The sequence below is a fragment of the Schistocerca nitens genome, chromosome 11 (assembly GCF_023898315.1).
Source record: "Schistocerca nitens isolate TAMUIC-IGC-003100 chromosome 11, iqSchNite1.1, whole genome shotgun sequence".
NCBI classification, from domain to species: Eukaryota; Metazoa; Arthropoda; class Insecta; order Orthoptera; family Acrididae; genus Schistocerca; species Schistocerca nitens.
Window position 1 is genome coordinate 185053119 of NC_064624.1, and position 23755 is coordinate 185076873.

General features: G+C 43.6%; 1 protein-coding gene across 1 annotated transcript in view; it reads right to left on the bottom strand.

The window, feature by feature from the left end:
• Positions 1–17407, bottom strand: part of LOC126212760 (voltage-gated potassium channel subunit beta-2) — a 117355-nt gene extending 99948 nt beyond the window's left edge. The window contains exons 1-2 of the mRNA XM_049940167.1: positions 17376–17407; positions 17080–17186 (exon numbers count right to left, since the gene is read on the bottom strand). Coding sequence (XP_049796124.1) covers positions 17080–17186; positions 17376–17407 — 139 coding nt within the window. The remainder of the gene's footprint in view (positions 1–17079; positions 17187–17375) is intronic.
• Between the last annotated feature and the right edge of the window lie 6348 nt (positions 17408–23755).

Here is a 23755-nt window from a genome sequence, read left to right on the forward strand (position 1 = left end):
CGTTATTTGGTAGCAACTGAAGGAAAACCGAATTCTGCTCCTATTCCTCGAACATATCCGCATCCTCTACACCTCCCGCCTTCTTGAACCCCCTCACCCCCTGGTTGCTCCTCTCCTCTCTGATCCCCGCCCCCTGCCACGCCTTCACCGTTGTGTCCCCCCTACCCTCCACCTCTACACCCTACATCTCCTTTCCCAAGGTGGCTTCCATCAACTCCCCCTCCCAGATGATGCCCTCTCTCCCTCCATTTATCCCTCGTATCAACTCTGATTCTCACTCCCCCTCCTTTCCTCTGTCCTTTTCCCGGGCTCCCTCTCCCCCCCTTCCATCCTCTTTCTTCTCCACCTCCCGTCTCTTTGCCCCCTTCTCTCCCCCGAGTCCTTTTACATTTCCCTCCTCTGCCTCCTCTCATTCCCTCTCGTGTCTGCCCTTCTCCCCCTTTATTGGTCCTCTCCCTCCTTGGTCCCCCCCTTTTTCGTTTTTTCCTCTCCTCCCTCCTTGTTTTTCCCCCCTTCTCCAGCCCCCCCCCCCATCTGCCTTTGGATCGGGAGTGCCATATTTGTGCCGCCATTTTCGTGCAGTGTTTTACGGTGTGTTTTTCCAGTGAGTGTTCCGTGTTGTGTCTTTTGGGAAGTGTAGCGAACAGCCATCATACTGTCGCTGGGTGTGAATTTTTTTATCTCTTGCGAACAGAAACCAGACTGTCGCCATGTTTTTTAATTGTGTGTTTACTATGTTACTTGTCTGATTCCTGTGTATTTTATCAACATTGCCAACCCCTTTTGCTTTCTGTTTTAACTTTCCGCATTTTTACGCCATTTTACACTTTAAATCACCATTTTATCGCCTGTTTTTTCTTGTTTCTTTCTTCTTCCTTTTCTAAAAAAAAGGTATGTAGGCTGTAGAGCAGCGTAATAAGCTGCTGCCAGCCCGCCCCCTTCGGGGGGAATTGAAAATCAATACAGGAAAAAAAAAAAAAGGAAAACCGGAATAGTAGAGGATCGACGCATTTGAGATGTGATGTTACAGACGGATGTTGAAAATCAGGTGGACGGACAACATGAAGAATGAGGAACCGCGGACAAACCCGTCTCTAATGACCGCAGGGGGACGTTCCGAAGAACGGACGCAGAAAGGAGTATGTGGAAAACAGGAGAAGGGAGAGGATGGTAGGACATCTGTTAAGACATCAGGGATTGCCTTTCATGGTACTAGGGGGAGCTGTAGAGGACAAGAAGTGTAGAGGAAGACAGAGATTGGAATACAAATAATTGATGAGGTAGGCTGCAAGTGCTAGTCTGAGATGAACAGGTTGGCACAGCGGAGGAATTCGTCGCTGCCTGCATCAAATCAGTCAAAAAACTGATGACGTCACAAAAGGAATATCATTCCACTTCGGCTGTATGATACACCTTGGTTATTCTGTGAAGCACGATATGTTATTGGGGCCCATTTTCATGCACACTTGCCTTTAACAGTTACAGCTGCACACATGAAAAACTTTAACAGGAATATAATACGCGGAAAAATAAGACAGTAATCTCATTACACTAGAACTACTGCTACTGGGTCTCTCAAATTAAATACTAAACCAGTATGGTTGAAAAGCAATGCGAGTTTTCACAGGTAAACGTGTGAAGTGAAGAGCCACATGTTTTAGTGCAAAAACGTCCAGAAGTTCGTACCTACCGCGACACTCACTGCCGCTGCCCTTGCTTTCAATATGAGTAAAACACCTATCATTGAACACGTAAGCCAGTCACACACGATGAGCCGGCCGTTGTGGCCGAGCGGTTCTAGGCGCTACAGTCTGGAATCGCGCGACTGCTACGGTCGCAGGTTCGATTCCTGCATTGGGCATCGATGTGTGTGATGTCCTTAGGTTAGTTAGGTCTAAGTAGTTCTAAGTTCTAGGGGAGTGATGACCTGAGATGTTAAGTTCCATAGTGCTCAGAACCACTTGAACCAGTGACCCACATCTCTACTGAAGTAGTTATAAGTTACGAAACATGTTATGCAACGAATTTAATAATTTTTGACGTGGTTTATGTTGTTACTATAAAAAAGAAGGGAAAGCAGAGGTGGAAGGAGTATATAGAGGGTCTATACAAGGGCGATGTACTTGAGGACAATATTATGGAGATGGAAGAGGATGTAGATGAAGATGAAATGGGAGATACGATACTGCGTGAAGATTTTGACAGAGCACTGAAAGACCTGAGTCGAAACAAGGCCCTGGGAGTAGACAACATTCCATTAGAACTATTGACGGCCTTGGGAGAGCCAGCCCTGACAAAACTCTACCATCTGGTGAGCAAGATGTATGAGACAGGCGAAATACCCTCAGACGTAAAGAAGAATTAAATATTCCAATCCCAAAGAAAGCAGGTGTTGACAGATGTGAAAATTACCAAACTATCAGTTTAATAAGTCACAGCTGCAAAATACTAACACGAATTCTTTACAGACGAATGGAAAAACTGATAGAAGCCGACCTCGGGGAAGATCAGTTTGGATTCCGTTGAAATGTTGGAACACGTGAGGCAATACTGACCCTACGACTTATCTTAGAAGAAAGATTAAGGAAAGGCAAACCTACGTTTCTAGCATTTGTAGACTTAGAGAAATCTTTTGACAATGTTGACTAGAATACTCTCCTTCAAATTTTAAAGGTGGCAGGGTTAAAATACAGGGAGCGAAAGGCTATTTACAATTTGTACAGAAACCAGATGGCAGTTATAAGAGTTGAGGGGCATGAAAGGGAAGCAGCGGTTGGGAAGGGAGTGAGACAGGATTGTAGGCTGTCCCTGATGTTATTTAATCTGTATATTGAGCAAGCAGTAAAGGAAACAAAAGAAAAATTCGGAGTAGGTATTAAAATCCATGGAGAAGAAATAAAAACTTTGAGGTTCGCCGATGACATTGTAATTCTGTCAGAGACAGCAAAGGACTTGGAAGAGCAGTTGAACGGAATGAACAATGTCTTGAAAGGAGGATATAAGATGAATATCAACAAAAGCAAAACGAAGATAATGGAATGTAGTCGAATTAAGTCGGGTGATGCTGAGGGAATTAGATTAGGAAATGAGACACTTAAAGTAGTAAAGGAGTTTTGCTATTTGGGGAGCAAAATAACTGATGATGGTCGAAGTAGAGAGGATTTAAAATGTAGACTGGCAATGGCAAGGAAAGCGTTTCTGAAGAAGAGAAATTTGTTAACATCGAGTATAGATTTAAGTGTCAGGAAATCGTTTCTGAAAGTATTTGTATGGAGTGTAGCCATGTATGGAAGTGAAACATGGACGATAAATAGTTTAGATAAGAAGAGAATACAAGCTTTCGAAATGTGGTGCTACAGAAGAATGCTGAAGATTAGATGGGTAGATCACATAATTAATGAGGAGGTGTTGAATAGGATTGAGGAGAAGAGAAGTTTGTGGCACAACTTGACTAGAAGAAGGGATCGGTTGGTAGGACATGTTCTGAGGCATCAAGGGATCACCAATTTAGTATTGGAGGGCAGCGTGGAGGGTAAAAATCGTAGAGAGAGACCAAGAGATGAATACACTAAACAGATTCAGAAGTATGTAGGCTGCAGTAGGTACTGGGAGATGAAGAAGCTTGCACAGGATAGAGTAGCATGGAGAGCTGCATCAAACCAGTCTCAGGACTGAAGACCACAACAACAACAACTGTAAAAAAGATGTTCCATTTCGTACTTCGCTCTCTTAGGGAACGAATTTTTCTTTTTCACTTTCTAAAGTAACCAATGTCCTTCCTTGGGAATCAAGCTATCACCATACCGTATTTCATCTAAATTGGTTCAGCGTTGTAGTCGTGAAAAAGTAGCGAAGAAACAGTTTTTCGCACATATTATACACTGACGGCAAAAAGTCGGAACACCGAAGAACAGTTAAGGTACAGTGATGAAATTTCGGATATGCCTCTGTCTAGGTAACATATTGAAGCGATTGACATTGCAAGATGCAGGTTTATGTAAGCGCGAGATAAGCCATTGCAAATGTGAATTGCTGGTACATTAATAATCGGTGTACCTGCCAGAATGTTGAATGCGTGCAACCTGCTTACGTTGTGTTGTACAGGTGCCAGACCTCAGTTTGTGGGATGGAGTTCCACGCGAGTTGCACTTGGTCGGTCAATACAGGGACGGTTAATGCTGAAAGCTCACCACACTAGCTTTCATTATGCTGCCAGAACCACCTCGTACTTTAGCATAAGGTATGTCTATTGAACCAAAAATACCCTGACACCGCCGATACATCTACATCTACATTTATACTCGGCAAGCCACCCAACGGTGTGTGGCGGAGGGCACTTTACGTGCCACTGTCATTTCCTCCCTTTTCTGTTCCAGTCGCGTAAAGTTCGCGGGAAGAACGACTGCCGGAAAGCCTCCGTGCGCGCTCCAATCTCTCTAATTTTACATTCGTGATCTCCTCGGAAGGTATAAGTAGGGGGAAGCAATATATTCGATACCTCATCCAGAATCGCACCCTCTCGAAACCTGGCGAGCAAGCTACACCGCGATGCAGAGCGCCTCTCTTGCACAGTCTGCCACTCGAGTCTGCTAAACATCTCCGTAACGCTATCACGATTACCAAATAACCCTGTGACGAAACGCGCCGCTCTTCTTTGGATCTTCTCTATCTCCTCCGTCAACCCGACCTGGTACGGACCACACACTGATGAGCAATACTCAAGTATAGGCCGAACGAGTGTTTTGTAAGCCACCTCCTTTGTTGATGGACTGCATTTTCTAAGGACTCTCCCAATGACTCTCAACCTGGTACCCGCCTTACCAACAATTAACTTTATATGATCATTCCACTTCAGATCATTCCGCACGCATACTCCCAGATATTTTACAGTAGTAACTGCTACCAGTGTTTGTTCCGCTATCATATAATCATACAATAAAGCATCCTTCTTTCTATGTATTCGCAATACATTACATTTGTCTATGTTAAGGGTCAGTTGCCACTCCCTGCACCGAGTGCCTATCCGCTGCAGATCTTCCTGCATTTAGCTGCAAGTTTCTAATGCTACAACTTCTCTGTATACTACAGCATCATCCGCGAAAAGGCGCATGGAACTTCCGACACTATCTACTAGGTCATTTATATATATTGTGAAAAGCAATGGTCCCATAACACTCCCCTGTTGCACGCCAGAGGTTACTTTAACGTCTGTAGACGTCTCTCCGTTGATAACAACATGCTGTGTTCTGTTTGCTAAAAACTCTTCAATCCAGCCACACAGCTGGTCTGATATTCCGTAGGCTCTTACTTTGTTTATCAGGCGACAGTGCGGAACTGTATCGAACGCCTTCCGGAAGTCAAGGAAAATAGCATCTACCTGGGAGCCTGTATCTAATATTTTCTGGGTCTCATGAACAAATAAAGCGAGTTGGGTCTCACACGATCGCTGTTTCCGGAATCCATGTTGATTCCTACAGAGTAGATTCTGGGTTTCCAAAAACGACATGATACGTGAGCAAAAAACATGTTCTAAGATTCTACAACAGATCGACGTCAGAGATATAGGCCTATAGATTTGCGCATCTGCTCGACGACCCTTCTTGAAGACTGGGACTACCTGTGCTCTTTTCCAATCATTTGGAACCTTCCGTTCCTCTAGAGACTTCCGGTACACGGCTGTTAGAAGGGGGGCAAGTTCTTTCGCGTTCTCTGTGTAGAATCGAATTGGTATCCCGTCTGGTCCAGTGGACTTTCCTCTGTTGAGTGATTCCAGTTGCTTTTCTATTCCTTGGACACTTATTTCGATGTCAGCCATTTTTTCGTTTGTGAGAGGATTTAGAGAAGGAACTGCAGTGCGGTCTTCCTCTGTGAAACAGCTTTGGAAAAAGATGTTTAGTATTTCAGCTTTACGTCTGTCATCCTCTGTTTCAATGCCATTATCATCCCGGAGTGTCGGGATATGCTGTTTCGATCCACTTACTGATTTAACGTAAGACCAGAACTTGCTAGGATTTTCTGTCAAATCGGTAAATAGAATTTTACTTTCGAATTCACCGAACGCTTCACGCATAGCCCTTCTTACGCTAACTTTGACATCGTTTAGCATCTGTTTGTCTGAGAGGTTTTGGCTGCGTTTAAACTTGCAGTGAAGCTCTCTTTGCTTTCGGAGTAGTTTCCTAACTTTGTTGTTGAACCACGGTGGGTTTTTCCAGTCCGTCAGAGTTTTACTCGGCACGTACCTGTCTAAAACGCATTTTACGATTGCCTCGAACTTTTTCCATAAACACTCAACATTATCAGTGTCGGAAGGGAAATTTTCGTTTTGATCTGTTAGGTAGTCTGAAATCTGCCTTCTATTACTCTTGCTAAACAGATAAACCTTCCTCCCATTTTTTATATTCCTTATTAATTTCCATATTCAGGGGTGCTGCAACGGCCTGAAGCAGGAAAGTCTTACAGCTTGAGAAACGCGTATGTTACTCCGTTTTTCCTTCTGTGGAGGTTGTCGGTGAATATGAGGACAGCGCCTGCTGCCGCAAACAACAGGTAAGTCTTTGCAGCAACATGCGGTATTTCGAGCATGACTGCAGTGGTGAGAAGACCTCTTCCGGACGAGTCCGAGACACATCACGCTGCAAGATGTGTAGGTCATAACGAAAAATCTTCATCATTATTGTACATATTACGAAATTCATTCAGCATAATTCTATCTTAGAAGCTAGATTAAGGAAAGGCAAACCCACGTTTCTAGCATTTGTAGACTTAGAGAAAGCTTTTGACGATGTTGATTGGAATACTCTCTTTCAAATTCTGAAGGTGGCAGGGGTAAAATATAGGGAGCGAAAGGTTATTTACAATTTGTACAGAAACCAGATGGCAGTTATAAGAGTTGAGGGGCATGAAAGGGAAGCAGCGGTTGGGAAGGGAGTGAGACAGGGTTGTAGCCTATCCCCGATGTTATTCAATCTGTATATTGAGCAAGCAGTAAAGGAAACAAAAGAAAAATTCGGAGTAGGTATTAAAATCCATGGAGAAGAAATAAAAACTTTGAGGTTCGCCGATGACATTGTAATTCTGTCAGAGACAGCAAAGGACTTGGAAGAGCAGTTGAACGGAATTGACAGTGACATGAAAGGAGGGTATAAGATGAACATCAACAAAAGCAAAACGAGGGTAATGGAATGTAGTCGAATTAAGTCGGGTGATGCTGAGAGAATTAGATTAGGAAATGAGACACTTAAAGTAGTAAAGGAGTTTTGATATTTGGGGAGCAAAATAACTGATGATGGTCGAAGTAGAGAGAATATAAAATGTAGACTGGCAATGGCAAGGAAAGCGTTTCTGAAGAAGAGAAATTTGTTAACATCGAGTATAGATTTAAGTGTCAGGAAGTCGTTTCTGAAAGAATTTGTATGGAGTGTAGCCATGTATGGAAGTGAAACATGGACGATAACTAGTTTGGACAAGAAGAGAATAGAAGCTTTCGAAATGTGGTGCTACAGAAGAATGCTGAAGATTAGATGGGTAGATCATATAACTAATGACGAGGTATTGAATAGGACTGGGGAGAATAGAAGTTTGTGGCACAACGTGACAAGAAGAAGGGATCGGTTGGTAGGACATGTTCCGAGGCATCAAGGGATCACCAATTTAGTATTGGAGGGCAGCGTGCAGGGTAAAAATCGTAGAGGGTGACCAAGAGATGAATACGCTAAACAGATTCAGAAGGATGTAGGTTGCAGTAGGTACTGGGAGATGAAGAAGCTTGCACAGGATAGAGTAGCATGGAGAGCTGTATCAAACCAGTCTCAGAACTGAAGACCCCAACAACAACAACAATTCTTATTCAGCAGGAGCGACGAATGCCAAGTTTTCTGACGTTACGAATTTTCTATCGCTATAGACTGGTTTGCAACAAGCATATTGGGTTATGTTGTGGAATTACTAAATGTTTCATTGGTCAGTATATTCTTTCATTACTTGGGCTAACTATCAGTCAAGATTAAATACACAATTTAGCTGTATTAAGGTCGCAACATTTCGATTAGATGTGTGTTTTGGGATGCTAGATACAAGGTTTAGCCAGTGACTCCCCCTGAGCACTGTGGTTCAAGCATTCCGATATGCTTGCGCAACAGCAGGCCCCAACTTTCAGAGCCGGAAACCGTGGCCGAGCGGTTCAAGGCGCTTCAGTCTGGAATCATGTTGCTGCTACGGTCGCAGGCCCGAATCCTGCCTCGGGCATGGATGTGTGTGATGTCCTTCGGTTAGTTAGGTTTAAGTAGTTCTGAGTCTAGGGGACTGATGACCTCAAAGCCATCTGATCGAACCTATTTTCAATTTTATCCAGTACATATGAATAAATGAGAGAAATGTATCTAGCATTGACCATTGTGGGGTATCAATGTTGTCCAGTACTGGTAAAGCATTTTCCAGCAGAGCGGAAGATCTTACAGTGCGTCTTGTGCAGTGCTGGTGAATAAATAAAGAGAAGTGAATCTAACATCGACCCCTGTGGCATGCACCAGTACTGTACAGTGCAGCTATAGCAATTTTGAGCTCTTTATACAGGCACTGATGAGAATCGAAGCGTCTGAGATGTGGTGCCACATAAGCATGTAGAAAATTAGGTGGACTGGTAAAATAAGAAATGGGGGAACTTTCTGTAGTGTCGATGAGTAGGAAAACGTATACAAAACAGAAACAATAGGAAGGGACCAGACGGTGGGTCATGTATTGAGAGGTCAGGGAATAGCCAGAAATATATTAGAGAGAGCTGTAGACGAAAGAAGTGTAGGGGAAGATAGAGATTGGAATACATCCAGCAAAAATTTGAAGATGTGTGCAAGTTCTACTCTGACGAGTATACTGAGAGTATCTTCATATGGGATTTGAAGTGTAGTGCCCAGACATCAAATGCCTACAGCAGTTGTACACAATACTCAGGAAAACACTAAACACTAAAAAAATAGCCATTGGAGATTAGAAGGTTTCTGACCATCATTAAGTTCAGGACGTTTCAAGAATTTCAACAAACTGACTCTAGTTGAATGAGTTAGAACATGAACCGCAGTTCATCAGTAGTATACTACACTCATGTTCCACTATAATCAGTGTTGCGACTATTTCTCTTTTATCCATTAATCAGTAATGGTTAAGGACTCATAGTCAAAACGTCAAGAACTCGGGTTTTATCCAGACATTTTATGAAATTAATAGAATCGCATGTCTTCATAACACTTTGTCTTGTTCAAAATGGTTCAAATGGCTCTGAGCACTATGGGACTATCTGAGGTCATCAGTCCCCTAGATTTTAGAACTGCTTAAACCTAACTAACCTAAGGACATCACACACATCCATGCCCGAGGCAGGATTCGAACCTGCGACCGTAGCGGTCGCGCGGTTCCAGACTGTAGTGCCTAGAACCGCTCGGCCACTCAGGCCGACCTTTGTCTTGTAGTTGGACATAGAAAATTTGGCTCGATGTAGTACCTAGGTGACTGAAAACGGCAAAGAAAAAAAAATCACACAAATCATAAGAAATAGGAAAGCACACAGAAATAGCAGCGAGAAACCAAAGACATACCACCATGAATCAACACTGGGTGTGGATGCAAAATTTTTGAGAAACCAGCGGTTTGCAAGGAAACAAAATCCGAAATAAAACAGTAGCTAAAATGGACAGAAGAATGTAGAACGCAAACACAAGCTGCTCAGCAGCACATTCTACTTTTTACAATAAATTATGTTTATATTAGAAAAAGTGTAGTGTTAAAATTCAGTAAGCATGAAATTCCTGGTTCGATTCTTGCTAGAAGCAAATTTCTCTTTATTTAAATTCTAGATTTGTTACGAAATGAAAAAGTTAATTCTCAAACATTTTAATTTTAATTTTATTTCTTAGTTTATATTTAACTGGGCTTAGCACTCATTGCTTTGCTCGCATTTGCATAGTAATTATAACAAAATAATTTTATAAATATAAATTAGGCCTACAGAAGAATTAGTGTGTTAAAGATCTGGTTCCTTTTCTCTGCAATTCTGACCACGACACTTTCTCGTGCTGACTGTTAAATAGCCTTCTTCGATTTATTTCACAAACTGCAACACCATCTAAATTTTTCACGCTAATTATAGTCGCTGAAGTACGGTCTTTCCTGAATCTACTTCTGACCAAAAAGCGATTCTGGTGGCTGGGGTTGTAGGTCTTCGTTAATTCACCCCTGTGAGTTCTTGTGGTGGTATTTCCATAGAAGCTTTCATTGCCTAACACATATTTATTTACTTCTAATTGAGAATTCACATACCAGTTTTCATACATTTAGCTTTATAAATGTTTCTGAATAACGAAGTATTTTCATAAAAATTTTCATCCTCTATTTCCTCCCTTTATCAGTTTAACTTCCAAAAACAATGAAATACGTATTTTGTTTTTGCTAACAGAAGTCAAATACCAGTTTTCGTAGATGAGACAATAAAAATGTTTTGGGAGTGCTTTAAGAATGATTTATCAAAAAAAAGTTCACTCATCATTTCAACCCCTTAGCGGTCGAATTCCCAAAAGTTCTGGAACACATATTTCTTTATTTCTGACCAACAAACTACATAACAATTTTCACAGTTCTGGCTTCAAAATTGCCTTAATAGCGACATATGTTTAAAAACCCACACATCCCCAATTTTAGCCCTTTAGGAGAGGAATTTCGAACTATCCCTTCTTAAACAATCACTACAGTGTTAGATCAAAGAGCAACATCCTCTCCAGGTATTTGTTGTTAGCAGTTTGGGCTGGGTGATGATGTGTCAGTAAGTCAGGACGTTTCCTTTTATATATAGAGTTCAATTAAGTACATAATTTAATTAATAACCACATGCATACGCGATTATTCATATTAAATTTAAATATGCTACAAAAATACATAACATCAAATATAAAATGAAAACACTATATTTTATTTCTAGAGACTAAATAATGTATTAATATATATAATGTTTTCATTTAACATTTCGCAGCCTATATCAAATTTTAAATTATTTTCATGCCATTAATAATAAAAATAAAATATAGTTACACTACATCGTATTTACGAAGAAATTATAATTTAGTATTTGTTAAGTAACACTTCCATTTCACAATAAACACACAAGTTAAACACAGAATCGAACCAGCAACTTCTCAGTTACTAGTCTGTCGAGGTACCATCCATCTTGTTGAAATACTTCAAATGTTTTATTTTTAACCAAGGACCAAAGTCTTCTAATCTTCAAAGGCCCTTATTTCCAATTTTTCTTTAAGAATTGTGTAGTAGTGTTTTACAAAACTGATGTCCAGCCTCTAGCCATCAGTCTCATATGTATGAAGAAGAAGATCAAGTAGAGCCCCTTGACAGATGAGGTTGGCATAGGAGAAAAGGTCATGACAGGCCGCATCAAACCAACACTGGACTGATGATGAAAAAAAGAAAAGTGCTGGCAGTAAGGCAATAAGACAGACATGCTGTGGGACACCAGTCTTTATGGATACTGCTGATAGAGCACTTTTTAGCTGTTTGACCTAGATGTCACAGCATATCTTAACCAATACAGATGAATGAGTGAAAGAGAAACAGACCTAAGACTTAGTATGAAGGCTTTCACAACCGGATGACATATCTTCTGGTAAACCTTCCGGGATGTACGGTCGTGGTCCATGAAACTCTTCAGCTCCTAACGTTGAACATCTGAAGCACGCTTTTGAGAAAAATGGCTACTCAAAGAAAGAAGTAAGCAGAATTCTGCATCCCAACAACAAAAAGCATAAGGACAAGCCCGAAAAACGATGGAAGAATACAGTCTCTCTCCCTTTCATAAAGAAAGTAACGGATCAGATTGGAAAGATTTTAAGTAAACATGATATTAGACCTGTTTTTAGACCAACAAAGAAAATTTGTCATGTTCTCCGGTCTGTAAAAGACAAACGCGCTCCTCTATCAGCCAGTGGCGTATATAAAATTCCGTGCACATGTGGTAAAGTTTATATTGGAACAACAAAAAGAAGCGTAAATACACGGTTAAAAGAACACAGAAGTCTTTGCCGATTAGGAAAAACAGATAAATCGGCTGTAGCAGAACACGCTTTTCAGTCACGAAATCATCAAGTGAGGTTTTCCGAAACAAAAATTTTATCTACGACGACGAACTATTACCCACGGCTTTGTAGAGAAGCAATTGAAATATATAAACATAGGGATAATTTTAATCGGAAAGAAGAGACCATGAAACTTAGTGATATTTGGACAGTAGCACTACAGAATTGCTAGACAGTTTTATCCGTGACGAGATTACGATCGATAGATAAGTTTTATCTCTGACAAAGATTATCTCTGCATATCACGTGTAACTCTGGTCACGCCCACTTTCTACGATATATAAGTCGCTCTCACACGTCCGACCCGTCAGTCGGCAAGACTTACCGGAGGAGAAAACACCCCTCTGAAGATGTCCAGCGCAGCTCTGGACGAAACGTTAGGAGCTGAAGAGTTTCATGGACCACGACCTTACATCCCGGAAGGTTTACCAGAAGATATAGACCTAAGACTGACATTTGTGAGACACTAGTTTTGTATACACTTGAATTAGATATCACAGCATACCTTATCAAACATACAGATGATTCAAATTGATCGAAGACTGACCCCTAGGGAAAGCAGTCTTGTAAATAGTATTGGTAGAGAACTATTGCGCTGTTTGAAACACACATCACTCCATGCTTAGGCAATACAGATGAATGAATGAAAGAAGAAGGGATACAAGAGTAGACCCTAAGGTGTTGTACAGCAGTGGTAAAGGAGTTTGTAGTAGGTATCACAGTATACCTTATCCATTATACTTATAAAGTAATGGGAGAGTGATGGAGCTGACCTCTGGGAGACGAGTGCTGTACAATGCTGCTAGAGCAGTTCTCGGCTGTTTAGAGCAGATATTTCAGTCTACCTTGTCCAACACCGACGTATGAATGAAAGAGAATTGGACCCAACACATCCCTTTGGGATCCCTATGATTCACACTGCTACTAAAGCAGTTCTGAGCTGTTTATAGTAGATACCACAGCCTACATGGTCCAGTACAGATGGATGAATGGATAGAAACTAGACCATACATTGACCACAGTGTCGACACTAGTGTATTACAGTGCTGCTTGAGTGTTTCTGAACTGTTGTTCCACCATACTCATGGGTGAATAAAAGAGAGCTGGACTGAACATAGACTCCTGTGGAACACCAGTATTGTACAGTGGTGCTAGAGCAGTTGTGAGCTATTTAGAATAGCTATGATGGGCTGCCTAGAGAAACAGACCCAACATTGCCCTTGTGGGTCACCAGTGCTGTACAGTGCTTCTAGAGCAGTTCTGAGCTGTTTAATGCATATATGACAGGCTATCTTGTTCAGTACTGATGGATAAATAAAACAGAACTGGACAGAAGAGTAACCTCTGTGAGTCACAAATATGATATAGTGTTGCTAAAGAAGTTCTGAGCTGTTTAGATATGACAGGCTATCTTTTCTAGTACTGATGGAAAAGTGAAAGAGAACTTGACCCATTGTTGAGGACTGCAGAAGTGTTTTGTAATAGTGGCAGAGCTGTTCTGAGCTCTCTAGATGTCAGAGCCTACCTCATCCATTACTGACGGGTGAATAAAAGAGAACTGGACCCAAAATTGATCTCTGTAGCATACCAGTGTTATATAATGCTGCTAGAGCATTTCTGAGCTGGTTGGTTGGTTTGGGAAAGGGAACCAAACAGCGAGGTCATCGGTCCTATCGGATTAGTGAAGGATGGGGAAGGAAGTTGGCTGTGCCCTTTCAAAGGAATCATCCAGGTATTTGCCAGATGTTACACTCCTGGAAATGGAAAAAAGAACACATTGACACCGGTGTGTCAGACCCACCATACTTGCTCCGGACACTGCGAGAGGGCTGTACAAGCAATGATCACACGCACGGCACAGCGGACACACCAGGAACCGCGGTGTTGGCCGTCGAATGGCGCTAGCTGCGCAGCATTTGTGCACCGCCGCCGTCAGTGTCAGCCAGTTTGCCGTGGCATACGGAGCTCCATCGCAGTCTTTAACACTGGTAGCATGCCGCGACAGCGTGGACGTGAACCGTATGTGCAGTTGACGGACTTTGAGCGAGGGCGTATAGTGGGCATGCGGGAGGCCGGGTGGACGTACCGCCGAATTGCTCAACACGTGGGGCGTGAGGTCTCCACAGTACATCGATGTTGTCGCCAGTGGTCGGCGGAAGGTGCACGTACCCGTCGACCTGGGACCGGACCGCAGCGACGCACGGATGCACGCCAAGACCGTAGGATCCTACGCAGTGCCGTAGGGGACCGCACCGCCACTTCCCAGCAAATTAGGGACACTGTTGCTCCTGGGGTATCGGCGAGGACCATTCGCAACCGTCTCCATGAAGCTGGGCTACGGTCCCGCACACCGTTAGGCCGTCTTCCGCTCACGCCCCAACATCGTGCAGCCCGCCTCCAGTGGTGTCGCGACAGGCGTGAATCGAGGGACGAATGGAGACGTGTCGTCTTCAGCGATGAGAGTCGCTTCTGCCTCGGTGCCAATGATGGTCGTATGCGTGTTTGGCGCCGTGCAGGTGAGCGCCACAATCAGGACTGCATACGACCGAGGCACACAGGGCCAACACCCGGCATCATGGTGTGGGGAGCGATCTCCTACACTGGCTGTACACCACTGATGATCGTCGAGGGGACACTGAATAGTGCACGGTACATCCAAACCGTCATCGAACCCATCGTTCTACCATTCCTAGACCGGCAAGGGAACTTGCTGTTCCAACAGGACAATGCACGTCCGCATGTATCCCGTGCCACCCAACGTGCTCTAGAAGGTGTAAGTCAACTACCCTGGCCAGCAAGATCTCCGGATCTGTCCCCCATTGAGCATGTTTGGGACTGGATGAAGCGTCGTCTCACGCGGTCTGCACGTCCAGCACGAACGCTGGTCCAACTGAGGCGCCAGGTGGAAATGGCATGGCAAGCCGTTTCACAGGACTACATCCAGCATCTCTACGATCGTCTCCATGGGAGAATAGCAGCCTGCATTGCTGCGAAAGGTGGATATACACTGTACTAGTGGCGACATTGTGCATGCTCTGTTGCCTGTGTCTATGTGCCTGTGGTTCTGTCAGTGTGATCATGTGATGTATCTGACCCCAGGAATGTGTCAATAAAGTTTCCCCTTCCTGGGACAATGAATTCACGGTGTTCTTATTTCAGTTTCCAGGAGTGTGTTTAGGGAAATCACAGAAAACCTAAATGTGGATGGCCAGTCATGGGTCTGAACTGTCGTCCTCCCAAACGTGAGTCCAGTGTGCTAACCACTGCGCCACCTTGCTTGGTCATTTCTCAGCTGATAAGAATAGATATCACAACCTAACTTGTCTAATATTAGTAGATGAACCGAAGAGAGTTGGATCCAACATTGACCCTTGTGGAACAGAAATGTTTTTAGTAGTGCTACAGCAGTTCTCAGCGGTTTGGAGAAGATACCACAGTCTACCTCGTCCACTGCCGATGGATGAATGAAATGAACCCAAAATCTACAGCTACATCTACATGGTTACTCTGCAATTCACACTTAAGTGCTTGGCAGAGGGTTCATCGAACCACCTTTGTGTCAGTGAGTGCCACCCCAAATTGCATATCACATCAGTGACACTCTCACCATATTGCGCGATAACACGAAACAAGGTGCCCTTCTTTCCAATTTTGAGATGTCTTCCAACAATCCTACCTGGTAAGGATCCCATACTGTGCAGCAATATTCTAGCAGAGGCCGGACAAGTGTAATGTAGGCTGTCTCTTTAGTGGGTTTGTCGCATCTTCTAAATGTTCTGCCAACAAAGCGCAGTCTTTGTTTCGCGTTCACCACAATATTATCTACGTGGTCTTTCCAATTCAAGTTGCTCATAATTGTAATTCTTACGTATTTAGTCGAATTGACAGCCCTTAGATTTATGCAATTTATCGTATATCCAAAATTTTTCGGATTTCTTTTAGTACCCAAGTGGATGACGTCGCACTTTTCTTTGTCTAGTGCTAATTGCCACTTTTTGCACCATACAGAAATTCTCTCTGTGGATCAGTCCCGACTCTTATTAACTTATGCCGTATGAATCTATCTATTGTTGTCTATACTGTATCTTTGAATGTGGGCCATATCTGGTCAACACGTACATAATTAGCTTGGAAGGAATGGAGACTCTCTCTCTCTTAGGAGGGCTTCAAGCGTATTTTTATCTGCTGTTTTTAATAGATATATTTTGCGTTTATTTTTAGTGGTTATGGTTGATATGGTTTTGACCCTCGCTACAGTGACCTTGCGTTGACTAATCCCTGTATCCGTCATGACGCTCTTTATTAGATCAGGATTATTTGTGGCTAAGAGGTAAAGTGTGTTTTCGCAACAATTTACAATTCGTTTGGGCTCATCAACTAATTGTTCAAAGTAATTCTCAGAGAAAGCATTTAGTACAATTTCGGAAGTTGTTTTCTGCCTACCACCGGCTTTGAAACTGTATTTCCGCCAACAAATCGAGGGTAGATTGAATTCTCCACCAACAGTGACCGCTATTGCACAGTGCTGCTAGAAACGTTCTGACCTGTTGATAGTACATGTCAAGCCTAACTTGTTTAATGATGACAAAGGAATGTAAGAGAACTAGGGCCAACAGCTACTCTTATGGGACAATTGTGTTACAGCGAGTGTGTAGAACAGTTCTGACCTACTGAGGGTAAATATCCAGTCAAACTTCTTCAGCGACGGCAAAAGAATACGAGAAAATTTGACCCAACACTTTCCCCTGTGGTACACCACCACTGCTGGCCAGGTCGCACAGTGACCCTTATGGGACAGCAGTGTTACAGAGAGTGGCTAGATTAGTTCTGACCTACTGAGGGTAAATATCCAGTCAAACTACTTCAGTGATGACAGAAGAATACAAGAAAATAGGACCCAACACCGACCCCTGTGGTACACCACCACTGCTGGAGCTCGGGAGACACTCACCGAGCCCCACGTTGGAGACGCGCAGGCCGCTCTTGCCCAGGTTGCGGTAGCGCAGCCCCGGCGTCACCGTCGTCTGGCGGGCCACCGCGTGCTCGCCCAGCTGCCCGCCCGACTGGCCGCCGCGCACCGCCGCCAGCGCCCCCGCCGCCCCCGCGGCCGCCGCCGCCGCCACGCCCGCGGCTCCGCCCCCGCCGCCTCCGCCCCCGCCGCCACCGCCCCCGCCGCCGCCGCCGCCCCCCGTCAGCAGCGCCTCCTTGGTGTTGGCCGCGGGCGCCGACGGGTCGGATGCGCCCGACCCGAGCACCGCCCCCGTGCCGAACTCCTCCATGCAGTCCAGGCTGGCGATCGGCGCCCGGCAGCTGAAACCACACGTACACGTCGCACGTCCAGTGTCTCCTATACACTCGCTGTCGGCGGTAAATGCTACCGCTAACTCCTTTAACAGGGTCTACATCTAGAACGAGGATAATGGAATGTTGTCAAATTAAGTCAGGTGATGCTGAGGGAATTGGATTAGGAAATGAGACACTTAAAGTAGCAAATGAGTTTTGCCATTTGGGGAGCAAAATAACTGATGACGATCGAAGTAGAGAGGATATAAAATGTAGACTGGCAATGGCAAGGAAAGCGTTTCTGAAGAAGAGAAATTTGTTAACATCGAGTATAGATTTAAGTGTCAGGAAGTCGTTTGTGAAAGTATTTGTGTGGAGTGTAGCCATGTATGGAAGTGGAACGTGGACGATAAATAGTTTGGACAAGAGGAGAATAGAAGCTTTTGAAATGTGGTGCTACAGAAGAATGCTGAAGATTAGATGGGTAGATCACATAGCTAATGAGGAGGTATTGAATAGAATTGGGGAGAAGAGGATTTTGTGGCACAACTTGACCAGAAGAAGGGACCGGTTGGTAGGACATGTTCTGAGGCATCAAGGGATCACCAATTTAGTATTGGAGGGCAGCGTGGAGGATAAAAATCGTAGAGGGAGACCAAGAGATGAATACACTAAGCAGATTCAGAAGGATGCAGGCTGCAGTAGGTACTGGGAGATGAAGAAGCTTGCACAGGATAGAGTAGCATGGAGAGCTGCATCAAACCAGTCTCAGGACTGATGACCACAACAAAAACAACATCTACATCTACATCTACATGGATGTTCTGCAAATCACATTTAAGTGCGTGGCTGAGGGTTCATCGAACCATCTTCCCAATTCTTCAAAAATGTTCACATGTGTGTGAAATCTTATGGGACTTAACTGCTAAGGTCATCAGTCACTAAGCTTACACACTACTTAAACTAAATTATCCTGAGGACAAATACACACACCCATGCCCGAGGGAGGACTCGTACCTCCGCTGGGACCAGCCGCACAGTGCATGACTGCAGCGCCCTAGACCGCTCGGCTAATCCCGCGAGGCGATATGGCATTTGTTAAAGAATCACAAATGAGTTCCATGGTACTAGGGGGAGATGCAGAGGGCAAAAACTGTAGGGGAAGACAGAGAGAGGAATACACCCAGCAAATAACTGACGACGTAGGTTGCAAGTGCTACTCTGAGATGAAGAGAGGAATTACTCATCCAGTGCTCTATAGTGAGAGCACTTAACGACGTCAAACTTCAAGCATAATTTCGAGTATTTCTTAATCTTTTTGTCGTTTACGTATTAACGTCTAATATTTAGCACATTATTACGGTATATTAATAATTTTTACTTATGGACCGTCTGACAGCAACTGAATAAAACACAATTTTAGTGCCATACGCGTTTCGCCTTTATTTTCTGCAAGGCATCATCAGTGGCCTGGAATATGTACATATGTTAGCTATTTAATTTACATTTTTGTCATTGTGCCTATAGGTTATAAACAGTTCTGGTGGTTGGTATTTCCAATTAAGTAGTAATGTTTTGAACTGTACTTACAGGTTGCGTGGACAATTTCCTACATATTACACTCCTGTTGCATTTTTTGGTGTTGTTCTTCTTCTTATGAACGCCAATTTGCGGATTTTTTCCCCATTCCACAACACTATGCACTGAACGCTTGTTTTAAAGCAATTTGACAGTCGGCAACAGAAACCAAAACATTGCTTTAAAACAAGCGTTCAGTGCATAGTGTTGTGGAATGGGGAAAAAATCCGCAAATTGGCGTTTATAAGAAGAAGAACAACACCAAAAATGCAACAGGAGTGTAATATGCAGGAAATTGTCCACGCAACCTGTAAGTACAGTTCAAAACATTACTACTTAATTGGAAATACCAACCACCAGAACTGTTTATAACCTATAGGCGCAGTGACAAAAATGTAAATTAAATAGCTAACATATGTACATATTCCAGGCCACTGGTGATACCTTGCAGAAAATTAAGGCGAAACGCGTATGGTACTAAAATTGTGTTTTATTCAGTTGCTGTCAGACGGTCCATAAGTAAAAATTATTAATATACCGTAATATTACACGCAACTGAGGAAGACAGGACTATAAAAGTTGAAGATTTAGCACATTAACTCCCAAGGGAACTGTCCAGTCCCGTATGTCGAAATATGCCCTAAAATTTTTATATTGGAAGAATACAGAATACAGCCAAATCCAATAGCTCGCCAGATAGCAAGAGAAGTGTACACCCCTGCCGTAGCCGTGGCGGAAAGCGCATGCGCAACACGGAGGGCACATATTCCGGATCGACGGCACACTAGAAAAGAGATAACGCGCCATAACGCGATCGTAATTCATAAAGTGAATTTCATTTTCCATCGATACTTTCTCCGACACAGTTGTCACAGTTACTGTTCACTCGAATTTGCAACTCATTTAATATCAACAACAATTAGCAGTTGCCTTTGTGGTATCGCTAAGTGTTAGCAATGGAGACAAAACTGAATTACGTTTCCAGAATGAGATTTTCACTCTGCAGCGGAGTGTGAGCTGATATGAAACTTCCTGGCAGATTAAAACTGTGTGCCCGACCGAGAATCGAACTCGAGGCCTTTGCCTTTCGCGGGCAAGTGCTCTACCATCTGAGCTACCGAAGCACGACTCACGGGCGGTCCTCACAGCTTTACTTCTGCCAGTATCTCGTCTCCTACCTTCCAAACTTTACAGAAACTCTCCTGCGAACCTTGCCCGTGAAAGGCAAAGGTCCCGAGTTCGAGTCTCGGTCGGGCACACAGTTTTAATCTGCCAGGAAGTTTTGAAATACGTTTGTTTGCGATTTCTTCGCACATTGTTCCCAATAGCATCTGTCTTTCTGCAGGTTCAAGAGTTTCACAGTAATGTCGTATCCAACTCGCAGAGATAAAATATGAGGAACTGAATTGAAATCATCTACTTCTTCTGAAGACTTACAGTCCATGACTGCAGCGCCTTAGACCGTTCCCCCGCTACAGTCTGGAACCGCGTGACCGCTACGGTCGCAGGTTCGATTCCTGCCTCGGGCATGGATGTGTGTGATGTCCTTAGGTTAGTTAGGTGTAAGTAGTTCTAAGTTCTAGGGGACTGATGACCACAGATGTTAAGTCCCATAGCGCTCAGAGCCATAGACCGTTCCCAATTGTCTTATTCGAATTTCGTATAGCGCGCGGAAAGAACGAACACCTATACCTTTCCGTACGAGCTCTGATTTCCTTTATTGTACCGTAGTGATCGTTTCTCTCTACGTAGGCGGGCTCGGTGGCCGAGCGGTTCTAGGCGCTTCAGTTCGGAACCGCGCGACTGCCACGGTCGCAGGTTCGAATCCTGCCTCGAGCATGGATGTGTGTGATGTCCTTAGGTTAGGTTAGGTTTAGGTAGTTCTAAGTTCTAGGCGACTGATGACCTCAGATGTTACGTTCCATAGTGCTCAGAGCCATTTGAACCATTTTTGAACAAAACGTGCTGCCCTTCTTTGAAGTTTTCCGATGCACTCGTGTCAATCCTATCTGGTGAGGATCCCACATCGCGTAGCAGTACTCTAAAATAAGACGGACAAGCGTAGTGGCTCAAATGGTTCCAATAGCTCTGAGCACTATGGGACTTAACATCTGAGGTCATCAGTCCCCTAGAATTCAGAACTACTTAAACGTAACTAACCTAAGGACATCACACACATGCATGCCCGAGGCAGGATTCGAACCTGCGACCGTAGTGGTCCGCGGTTCCGGACTGTAGCGCCTAGAACCGCTCGGCCACAGCCGCCGGCTCGATAGGCGTAGTGTAGGCAGTCTCCTTAGTAGGTCCTGCCAATAAAATGCAGTCTTTGGTTAGCCCTCCCCACAACATTTGCGATGTGTTCCTTCGGCTTTACCGCGCGGAGTGGCCGCGCGGTTTGAGGCACCATGTCACGGACTGCGCGGCCCCTCCCGCCAGAGGTTCGAGTCCTCCCTCGGGCATGAGTCTGTGTGTTGTTCTTAGCATAAGTTAGTTTAAGTAGCGTGCAGGTATAGGGACCGATGGCCTCAGCAGTTTGGTGCCTTAGGAGCTCACACACATTTGAACATTTTGAACCTTCCATTTCAAGTTGTTCGTAATTGTAATTCCTAGGTATTTAGTTGAATTTACGGTCTTTATATTTGACTGATTTATTGTCAAGCCGAAGTTTAACGGATTCATTTTACCACTCATGTGGATGACCTCGCACTTTTCATTATTTAGGGTCAACTGCCACTTTTCGCACGATTCAGATATCTTTTCTAAATCGCTTTGCAGTTTGTTTTGATCTTCTGATGACTTTATTAGTCGATAAACGACAGCGTCATCTGCAAGCAACCGAAGACGGCTGCTCAGATTGTCTCCCAAATCGTTTATATAGATAAGGAACAGCAAAGGGCGTAACACTCTACCTTGGGGAACGCCAGGAATCAGTTCTGTTTTACTCGATGACTTTCCGTCAATTACTACGCACTGTGACCTCTCTGACAGGAAATCGGAAATCCAGTCACATAACTGAGACGATATTCCATAAACACGCAATTTCACTGCGAGCCGCTTGTGTGGTAAAGTGTCAAAAGCCTTCCGGAAATCCAGAAATACGAAATCGATCTGAAATCCCTTGTCAATAGCACTCAACACTTCGTATGAATAAAGAGCTAGGTGTGTTTCACAAGAACCATGTTTTCTAAGCCCATGTTGACTGTGTGCCACTAGACCGTTTTCTTCGAGGTAATTCATAACGTTCGAGCACAATAAACGTTCGAAAATCCTGCTACATATCGACGTTAACGGTATGGGCCTGTAATTTAGTGGATTACTCCTACTACCTTTCTTGAATGTCGGTGTGACCTGTGCAACTTTGCAGTCTTTGGCTACGGATCTTTCGTTGAGCGAACGCTTGTATATGATTGTTAAGTATGGACCTAATGCATCAGCGTATTCTGACAGAAACCTAATTGGTGCCTCACCATAAGGTATTTCACTACTTTCCGGGAATTGTCTAAAATGATTAATCATGTCATTTTATGCTCCTAACATACATTCCTCTTGAATTCCAGTTTCTTTTATAAAAACGGGAATGAAATTCAATTACTTTTAAAGCCCGCTAAAACGCTCTATTCGAGCCACGAGATGCCCGTGACGTCACTGGCTAGTACGCTGCTCCGACTGTCATAAGGCTAACTGACAGTGATGTCTTGTTTTAGAATTCACGTTTCGGAAAACGGGTTACAAATGGTATGTAGTATCATAATGTAGAAATACGTCTATAAAAATTCCTGAAAAGTTATTTTCGAGTATTCCTGAGGATGAAAACGTGCATAAAAGGTGGTTGCACTGCACAAGTAAATTGCCACCACGGCGATGCAAAAGTTCACTAACTTAATTAGAAATATGTTGTGCTGTGAAGTTAACATTGATTCACCTCCGAGATATGCTTTCCCACTGTTACAGCGAAGGATAGGATCATCAAATGGCTCTGAGCACTATGGGACTCAACTGCTGAGGTCATTAGTCCCCTAGAACTTAGAACTAGTTAAACCTAACTAACCTAAGGACATCACACACATCCATGCCCGAGGCAGGATTCGAACCTGCGACCGTAGCGGTCTCGCGGTTCCAGACTGCAGCGCCAGAACCGCGCGGCCACTTCGGCCGGCTAGGATCATCCAGCGAAATTAAAGTCTAAATGAAAATTGTCATTTTACTCAACTCCACACAAATTATTCGGTAACTCAGCAGATTGTCGAACATAAAAGATGATGTGCACAGATCGCTGGTTGGAACCCGGCCTGAAAGAACGTTTTAACTATTTGTAAACCGACTCGACAGTCCTGTCATATGAAAAGCAAATCTCAACTACAAAATTTCACCACACCGATGGGAAACAGAATGTTATTGCGTTTTCCTTGCTGTTTGTACATGCTTACATTTGCAACCGATGCTCACACAAGTCACGTTGAAAAAGATATTTTCTGGTTAATGTACCCCTTTTTATATTATTAGAAAGAATGTTTGTTTATCTTCCTACGGTCCAGGTGGGATCCTTATTGTTTTAAACTTCTCCACTTGCATCATCTTACATAAAGATGAAGTAAGTCTGCTTCACACACTGACGTTAGTTTACACTCACAAACATCACAGCCCTTACTTTTGTGTCATCTGGCATGCTGTATACGCTTTATATCTCTCCGTATAGAAAACTTGATCGTCCTACACCTTGTTGTACTGCGGACATATAGTGATATCTTCACTATTAGCAATGCTTT